The following is a 9,632-nucleotide window of genomic DNA, read 5'->3' on the forward strand; positions in this document are numbered from 1 at the left end:
TTATTTGCACTACAAATGGATCTCTGAGGAACATTCCTCAGGGTGTTCTTAAGTTTTTAAAAGAGAACCATATTCTTCTCTCCCCCTCCACATACACATTCCCCATATCTATCCTTTTGCTTGATGTGCTTTTTCTGACACACTGTGTGTTTTACTCATTAATAGGGTCTAGGCTGGTATTCCCCAACTTGTTCTGATTTGTTCACTGACACATTTCCAAGTCTTTCCTTAGAGCCTGGCACACAATGGCTCTTAATTAAAGGTGTTAAATCAAAATACACCCCAAGAACCCAGAAACTGTCTAGTTCTCACAATGACTATGACTATCCAACAACTGGATTCAACCATGGTGTAGAAGTAATACATTACTTATGGTAACATTTCTTGAAGTTTTTTTTTCTTCTTTCTAGCCTTTTCCTTCTTTAGCATAGTAATTGAAGGTGGCTAGCCCAAGGATAACCCACATCTATCAACTTCTTGGTCAGTGAAAGGATTTCAGAGAAAATAATACCATTATCAGTCAGCAAAAGGGATAGAGGGGGGAAGGGGCGCAAAGGACAAAAGTAGGACAAAAGTTAATCAGAGGCCATCTCGTTATCACACTCTCGGGCTAGATGTCCAAACTCGCCGCACCGATAACAGTTGACTTGCTTTGCCTTTTTACAGTTGATAGCCACGTGTCCGGTCTCTCCACATCGGTAGCACTTGACTTGGGTGCATTCCTTCTGGAAGTGTCCAAATTCACCGCAAGAGTAGCATTTCTGCTCTTCGAGATGGGTGCAATCGCGAGCCAGATGACCCTGTCGACCGCAGGTGTAACAGTACTGCTCTCTCTCGCGTTTAGGCTCCAGACAATCTTTGGCGATGTGGCCAGTTTTTCCACAGTTGTAGCAGATGTCTTGGAGGCGATCACAGTTTTTAGCATGATGACCAGATTCACCACAGCGGTAACAGATGTCAGCTTGCATGGCGGATGTCCCCGGAATGGCTCTGCCACGGCCTCTACCTCCTTGCGATCGGGCTTCTTTTCTTGGGCACCCCCGGGCCCAGTGACCAGAGCGTCCACACTTGAAGCATTCCTTATTGCTCATGGTTGCTGGTTGCGGTGAGATGTTGTGGCGAGATCTTCCGGTAAATCGCCACCGCCGCCCGGAGGCCCCGAGGCTACTGTCCTTATGGTTGGCTTAGGAAGAAATGGCTGCTTTACTCTAGGGGGCCTTGGTGACGTCACAAAGGGTTTGCGCACGGCTGTCAGGCAAGGTTTGCGGAAGGCTCCCTACAGCTGTCATGCAAGTTTTGCGCACGGCCCCCCTATGGCGTCACGCACGCTTTGTGCACGGCCCCCTTCACTCGCCACGCTGCCCATCCCCCTCTGCCCGTCGTCCTAGTAAATGCCCCAAGACCAATAATCTCTTAACCCCAAATCCAATAATCTTTCAACCCTCCGGTTCTTAAATTTGAATCTGAAAACTATCTTGCTCAGAAAATGTGATCTGCAGTACTTCTCCTTAAGTCCTTAGGCTTCCTCTGAGGTCTAGTTCATAGGTGATCCGTTTTTATACGTGCTCTGTGGACAAAAGAAAAGAATGGGTGAGGACTATCTAATCCAGTGTGTAAAGCAAATAAATTGGAATAACCCCCCCTTTTTTTTTGTTATTGTTTTAAAGAATAAAATACAAGTGTGCATAAAGATAAGAGATACAAGATCCATTGTTTCCTGCAGTGGTTGGAACGTGGCTGGGTTCCCAGATCCCAGGTCTTTGTGCACAAAGTTCGAGTCCCGGCTCCACTTCTGATTTTAGCTCCTTGCTACTTCGAACCCTGAGACGAGGCTCAAGTGCTTGGGTCTCTGCCACTAACATGGAAGTCCCAGATGGAATTTCTGATTGCTGACTTCCTGTCCTCCAGTCCCAGCTGCTGTATGGAGTGAACGAATGGTTGGGGGCTTGCTCTCTTTCAAAATAAATTTTAAAAAATAAAAATATTTTCAAAAGATAAGAGATACATAAGACAGAGAAAATATGTTAAATGCCAAAGTGAGATGATTTACTCACTGCTTAGCCTATTTTATTGTTTGAATCTTAGCTTTCAACATAATCACCACCATTTAAGCTGTACAACATAGAAAGATTGAAGCATTTATGTACTGAAACTGTAATCACTTGGAAAATAACATTAATGACAAAGCCAGAAACTTTGAAATGTTGGACAGATTTCCTCTCTTGTTTTCCAAATTGTTTACATCTTCTATAAACCTCAACACAGATCTACGAATGTGTACATTTATATAGATATAGTATAAAAATCAACATTAAAATATTTACAGTAGTCATCTTGAAGTTACATGACTGAATGTAGAGTCTCTTTTCTGTATTTTCCAATTTTTGAAATGAATTTAGATTTTGTAATTTAAAAAAAATCTAGCATATCTTTTTCTTTAAGTTAACAGTGAGCTAGCTATATGGTCTGCATGTGATTTTTTTTTTTTTTTTTTTTTTTTTTTGCAGGCAGCCAGCACAAATACATTTGATAAAACACAGAGGTAAGAATATTATATAGAGCAGTTGGTCTTTATTTTTTAACATGATTTGATTGGAATTTGTAACTGGCTCCATAATATAACCACAATGAAAAATGTTTTCAAAAAGTAACAAAAAAAGCCACAAAGCTTGAGCAAACCTCACTCTTCATTTAGGAGTAAAGCTCATTTCTTGCAGTATAGTGTAAAAAATTAGATTTATTCATATACAGTGAAGTAGTACTGCATAAGTTGTACCAAAGGGCAAAAATTTGCCTGAGTATTTCAAAATTTGGTATATCCTCATTAAATTAACGTTATTAATTATCATGTTGAAATCTCCCTTTGGGTTTACATTTTATCAAAGCTTTATATACTCATCGTTTAAAGCAGTGATTTTCGGGGCCGGTGCTTTGGTGTGGTATGCTAAGCCTCCCTGCAGCGCCTGCACCACATATGGACACACTGGTTTGAATCCCGGCTGCTCCTCTTCAATCCAGCTCTCTACTATGGCTGAGAAAGCAGAAGAAGATGACCCAAGTGTTTGGGCCTCTGCACCCATGGGGGAGACCTGAAAGAAACTCCTGGCTCTTGGCTTCAGATGGGCCCAGCTCCAGCTATAGTGGCTGTTTGGGGATTGAACCAGCAGGTGGAAGAGCTCTCTCTCCCTCCCCATCCTCCACCTTTCAATAAAAATATAAATCTTTTTTTTTTTTTTTACAAACATAGAATTGGTGCTTAATGATGATGACTAAGAAGCAATGATCTTTTTATTTATTTATTTTTAAAGATTTATTTATTGCCGGCGCCATGGCTTAACAGGCTAATCCTCCGCCTTGTGGCGCCGGCACACCGGGTTCTAGTCCCGGTCGGGGTGCCGGATTCTGTCCCGGTTGCCCCTCTTCCAGGCCAGCTCTCTGCTGTGGCCTGGGAAGGCAGTGGAGGATGGCCCAAGTGCTTGGGCCCTGCACCCGCATGGGAGACCAGGAGAAGTACCTGGCTCCTGGCTTCAGATCAGCGAGATGTGCCGTCTGCAGCGGCCATTGGAGGGTGAACCAATGGCAAAAAGGAAGACCTTTCTCTCTGTCTCTCTCTCTCTCACTATCCACTCTGTCTGTCAAAAAATAAATAAATAAATAAAAAACAAAAAACAAAAAAGCAGTGATTTTCAAACCGATTTGATTGAGATAAGATGACATGTTTTATATCACAATAGAGGATGTGTGTGGGTGCCTGTGTGTGTGTGTGTGTAAAACTGGAATAAGTTTTAAAAAATTTACTCTTAATGCGCACAATGCATAAGGATGTTTTGTATTTATGTTGTAAAAATTTGCTAGTGGTTACCCATTAAAATTAAATTGATTTCTTAACCCACTAAATGATTGCCAGCTCACAGTTTGAAACATACTGATTTAAAGTTATAATTATAAATAAGATGCTTACGTTATGACTTATTGATGTTTCAAATTAGACATTATCTATGTTTTTGTATTATGGAAGATAAGCATTTAGCTCTTTTTTTTTTTTTTTGAAAGTTTATTTTCATCTACTTGAAAAGCGCAGAAGAGAGAAAACTTTCTGTTGATTGACTCCGTAAATGCCTGCAATTATTCTGAGCTTGACCAGGCAGAAGTCCTTATAGGTGGCAGAGGCCTAAACAATTGAGCCAGGATCTGTTGCCTCCCAGGATGAGTTAGCAGGAAACTGGAATGGAAGTGAAAGAGTTGGGACTTGAACCAAAACTCTGATATGGACTACAGGTTATGGGTGCCCCAAGCAGTGGCTTAACCCACTGTGGCACAATGCCCACCCTTATTTAGCTTTTACCACTCACCTCATTCACTTTCCCAGTTTGAGTTCTCCATTCTATTCTCAATAGCTCCCCATCCCCTTTACTTAATATTGGTTTGGTCAACATTGAGGGAGTCGTAGAGTAGCTTGGCCTTCTATATAAATAAAAATAAGCTTAAATAAATTCAATATTTACATAATTAGTACTTGTAAACACTACTCAGAACTGAGCAAGTTAGAGAATGCTTTGACTCCCCTGCCTCCTTTTTTAATTTGAAAGGCAGAGGCACATGCACGCGTGTACACACACACACAGAGCGCTCTCCTGTCTACTGATTCACTCCCCAAAGGCTTGCAACATCCAGGTCTGGACCAGGCTGAAGCCAGGAAGTGGGAACTCAATTCAGAATATCCACATGGATGGCAAGGACTCTTGAGCCATCATTTGCTGCCTCCTAGGATCTGCATTATCAGGAGGCTGGAATGGGGAGTGTGATCAGTACTGGAACCCAGGCACTCTAATATGGGAAGTGGTGTCCAATGGTAGTTTAACATTGTACCAAATGCCCACCACATATTCACTTTTGATTACCTGCTCAGGTTTTATGTGTCCTGGAGTTACTGTGATTTTCTTAGTTTTTCATATAGTTATCTAAATTATATTTTATAGATCTGTGTGTTTGTCCTTATACCAGTAGTATAGGCTCATATAGTTATCTAAATTGTATTTTATAGATCTGTGTGTTTATCCTTGTAACAGTAGTATAGGCTCATATAGTTATCTAAATTGTATTTTATAGATCTCTGTGTTTATGCTTATACCAGTAGTATAGGCTCATATAGTTGTCTAAATTGTATTTTATAGATCTGTATGTTTATCCTTATACCAGTAGTATAGGATCCTGATTCCTGCAGCTTTGTGATATGTTTTGAAGTTGGGAAGAGTGAAGCCTCCAGCTTTGCTCTTTTGTCATGTCTGTTCTGAGTCCTTGCATTTCCGTATGAATTTTAGAATCTGCTTGTAAGTGTCTGCAAAAAAGGCAACTGTGAATTTGATAAGGATTGTTGAAGTTGTAGATCAATTTGGGGACTATTGTCATCCTGAAAATACTAAGTTATGAATAAAGGATGATATTTTATTTATGTAGATCTTTATATAAATATATATTTAATTATTTATTTGAAAGGCAGAGTTAGAGAGAGAGAGAGAGAGAGAGAGAGAGGCAGAGACAGACAGAGAGAGGTCTTCCATCTGCTGGTTCACTCCCTAAATGGCAGCAATGGTCATGGTTGGGCCAGTCCAAAGGCAGGAGCCAGGAGCTTCTTCCATATCTCCCAAGTGGATGCATAGGTCTAAGCACTTGGACTATCTCTGCTGCTTTCTCAGGTGCATTAGCAGGGAGCTGGATTGGAACTAGAGCAGCCGGGACTCGAACCAATGCCCACATGTGTTACCTGCAATGCCACAATGCCGGCCCCTTAGATCATTATTTTCAATGTCACTTTATAGTTTTCAGTATACAAGTCTTGCACTTCTTTTGCTAAATTTTTTTCGTATTTCATTATTTTTGAGGCTATTTTAAGTGGAATTATTTTCTTTATTTCATTTTCTGATTGTTCATTACTAGGGTATAGAAATACTGGAGCAAGAGTTTGGCACAGTGGTTAAGTCATTGTTTGGGACACTGGCATCCCAGATTGATGTGCCTGGATTTCAGTCCTGGCTCTGCCTCCAAATCCAGCTTCCTGCTTATGCATACCCTGGGAGGCAGAAGGTGATGACTCAAGTCCTTGGGTCCCCCCCCACCACCCATGTGGGAGACCTAGAAGGAGCTCCTGGCTCCTGACTTCAGCCTGGCTCAGGCCTACACTTTCGTAAAAATCTTGCATATGCTGGTTTACTCCCCAGGTGCCCACAAAAGCCAAGGCTGGGCCAGAATGAAGCCAGGAACCAGGAACGCTATCTAGGTCTTCTACATGGGTGGCAGAAGCCCAAGTACTTGGGCCATCATTCTTGCCTCCCAGGTGCATTAGCAGAGGAAACTGGATTGAGAGCAGGGAGTAGTAGGGACTTGAACCGGCACTCTGTATGGTTAGATATTGCAAGTGGCAGCTTAACCTGCTGTGCCACAATGCCAACCCCAGTCTTCTGATTTTAAAGTTAATCTCATCTCTGAACAGTCACAGAACTATCCAGAATAATGTATGATCAAATATCTTGGTGCGTGGCCCAGTAGAGTTACCACATAAAAATTAACCCTCACAACCTATAAAAGAGGGCCAGTTTCCTCAGAAATGAGTATAGAATGGAAGAAAATGAGGGAAATAGAGGGGGCCAGCACCGTGGCTCACTTGGCTAATCCTCCAGCTGTGGCGCAGGCATCCTACACTTGATCTTAGCCAAAAGGCCGAGAAGCGATTGCAGGCATCCTATATGGGCACCAGCATCCCATATGGGCGCCAGGTTCTAGTCCCGGTTGCTCCTCTTCCAGTCCAGCTGTCCGCTGTGGCCCGGGAAGGCAGTAGAGGATGGCCCGGGGTGCTTGGGCCCCTGCACCTGCACGGGAGACCAGGAGGAAACACCTGGCTCCTGGCTTCAGATAGGCGTAGTTCCGACTGTAGTGGCCATTTGGGGGGTGAACCAATGGAAGGGAGACCTCTGTCTCTCTCTCTCACTAACTCTGTCAAATTAAAAAAAAAAAAAAAGAGGGAAATAGAGAGCTTCAGAATGTTAACCTAAGTATATAGTAAAGAAACCCAAATTTTTTCTTCTTCTTCTTCTTCTTTTTTTTTTTGACAGGCAGAGTTAGACACTGAGAGAGAGACAGAGAGAAAGGTCTTCCTTTTTCCATTGGTTCATCCCCCAAGTGGCTGCTACGGCTGGTGCTGCGCTGATCCGAAGCCAGGAGCCAGGTGCTTCTTCCTGGTCTCCCATGCGGGTGCAGGGGCCAAGCACCCGGGCCATCCTCCATTGCACTCCCAGGCCACAGCAGAGAGCTGGACCGGAAGAGGAGCAACTGGGACAGAATCCAGTGACCCAACTGGGACTAGAACCTGGGGTGCCGGTATCACAGGCAGAGGATTAGTCTAGTGAGCCAAGGCGTCAGCCCCAAATTTCTTCTTTATTCTCCATTAGGAACCACTTGTGAACTAGGAAGTTCAGCAAATAAGTAGGCCCAGGACCTTAAAGTATTTTATGGTGTTTAAGATTTATAAGCTGTGCCTCTTGACTTTCTCTTCAGATTAGATCACAGTAGATCAGAGAAGTTTTTCTGTTCTTTATAAATTGCCTAGTCCATGGTATTTTGTTATATCTGTCTTAGTCAAAACAGACTAAGACAATGCTAGTGGGTGTGAAATTCCTATTGGGGGTGATGAAAATATTCCAAAATTCACTGTGGTCACGGTTGCACCACCTTGAATATGCTAAAATCCATTGCACTGTACACTTCAAGTTGGTAAATGGTATGGTAAGTGAATTATATCTCAATAAAACTGTGTAAAAAGAGAGCACAAAGAAATAAAAGCATTTGATACAGTAGTATTGTAGAGCTCTTGGTAAAATTCTCTTGTCTTATATTTTAAATTTTGTGTAACATAAGTGTTTATTTTAATTTAGGAGAGCGATTCTTCACAATACTAAAGCTTCATGTATTTCTATTTCTCTCTTTTTTTTACCTGCACATGCATATTGTTGTACCATGTTTTTGTGCATATGATATAAAAATACAAACTTTCCTTATTTCTCTGAATAATCTTAATATGACATTCTTAATGAGTTAAGATGTCTAAATTTCTGAATCTCAGGATTTATGTGTCTCAGTTTTTGTTATTTTCAAACTGGCTTTCTTAGAAAGGAAGAACTAGATACCAAAGTAAAATATACCTGAAGATAAGCAAAATTTTGCTTTTTGTTTTCTCTTCCTCATATCCAAAGAAGAATCTATTTCAGAGCTTCTTGAATAAATGATGTCACTTCTTTCAAAATTAGTCTTTCAGTTCTCACAGAAGACAGGAACAAGCCTTGTAGTTAGCAGTGAAGGATCCTGAACAGTATTTTTAATATGCACACAATACCAGGGTTGTGAAGAGAACTCTTGCGTGTTGAATGGCACTCTGCTTCTCAAAATAATTAAAATAATTGAACATCCTTGCAGTTTTTGCTCCTGGGGTCTTTTGTTTCCCCTGTCTTCTCTGTGGGTGATCATAATAAGGGGTTTTGTTTGTCAAAAGCTCACTGGTTGGGTCCAGCCTGAGAGCGGCTTGGGAGAAGATTATGTGCATCTAAGGGTTTTTTTTTTTTTTTTTTAATGTGTGTGTGTGTGTGCTTGTTTTTTGTTTTAATATGCAATCTGCAACATCAGGCACAGGAGGAGAGGAGTAGGAAGCCCAGCCAAGCTGCAGAAGGGCAGGAAACCCAAGAATTTGAAGATCGACCCCCAAGAACAACAGGGGGAGTAAAGGTTGCCAACAGGGAGACTTGGCAACGGAATGGTAGTCTACGAAGAATGGAAGGGGAATAATAGAATCAAGGGACTGTGGTGGAGGTTAGTGTGCCCCAGGCGAAGGGAAGGAAGGTGGAAGAAGCAGGGTGGGCTAGGGACCTGATCCCTGGGGAAGGGATGGCAGTCTCTGGCCGACTTCTAAAGGTTAGACTCGGAGAGCCTGGAGGGGATGGAAGTGGGGGGTAGGGGTTGAGCTGAGCGGGGGGAGGGGGGCATTCGCGGCGCATGCGCCAGAGGCACACTGCAGCGCTCCAAGAGGCTGTCCTTCTCTGGCCTCAGTGCTGCGGCTGAAGGCACGGCTGGGCCTGCTGCTGCCTCCCCGGTGCCCCTCTCTCTGTTCCACTGCTGCCTTTACCCTTTCTTAGGCCGGCCGGCTCTAGGAATTCCTGGTACGACTTCGGCACTTGATTCAGCGAGGAGGTAAACGAACGACGCAGGGGAAGAATATAACATGGAGGGCTGCGGAGGGAACTCGGGCCTGAGAGTCCGTTAATTTGTACAATTTTTCGGTTCTCCGGAGGGGAGAAAAAAAAGGGGGGGGGGGAGGCAGTAAGGGTCTTCGCCCTTCAAAAGGGTTATTGAGCAATGCTTATTCTGAAAGGGATGCAGACTCCTCTAACCAGGGTTAAGTTACCTGAGCATTGGTATTTTCCATAACGATCCCTGTTTAAAAGAAAATCTGAGGTTCCTCATTTGTAACAGGTGTATTTAAAGGGCTATGTCTTAGGATTAGGCTCATCATGGTTTATGAGAGCTTTCTTCGCCCCGTTCAGGTTGGCGGATCTGATTACGGGAATCTAATGATCTTTTATCCCCTC

General features: G+C 42.8%; 1 protein-coding gene and 1 pseudogene across 1 annotated transcript; both read right to left on the minus strand.

The window, feature by feature from the left end:
- Nucleotides 1-575: 575 nt before the first annotated feature.
- Nucleotides 576-1,091, minus strand: ZCCHC13 (zinc finger CCHC-type containing 13). The gene has a single exon (XM_062183071.1). It carries the CDS (start codon nucleotides 1,089-1,091, stop codon nucleotides 576-578), a length of 516 nt encoding a protein of 171 aa, XP_062039055.1.
- A 5,426-nt stretch (nucleotides 1,092-6,517) lies between these two features.
- LOC133753838 (U2 spliceosomal RNA) lies at nucleotides 6,518-6,729 on the minus strand (annotated as a pseudogene).
- Between the last annotated feature and the right edge of the window lie 2,903 nt (nucleotides 6,730-9,632).

This window comes from Lepus europaeus, chromosome X, assembly GCF_033115175.1.
Source record: "Lepus europaeus isolate LE1 chromosome X, mLepTim1.pri, whole genome shotgun sequence".
Classification (NCBI taxonomy): Eukaryota; Metazoa; Chordata; class Mammalia; order Lagomorpha; family Leporidae; genus Lepus; species Lepus europaeus.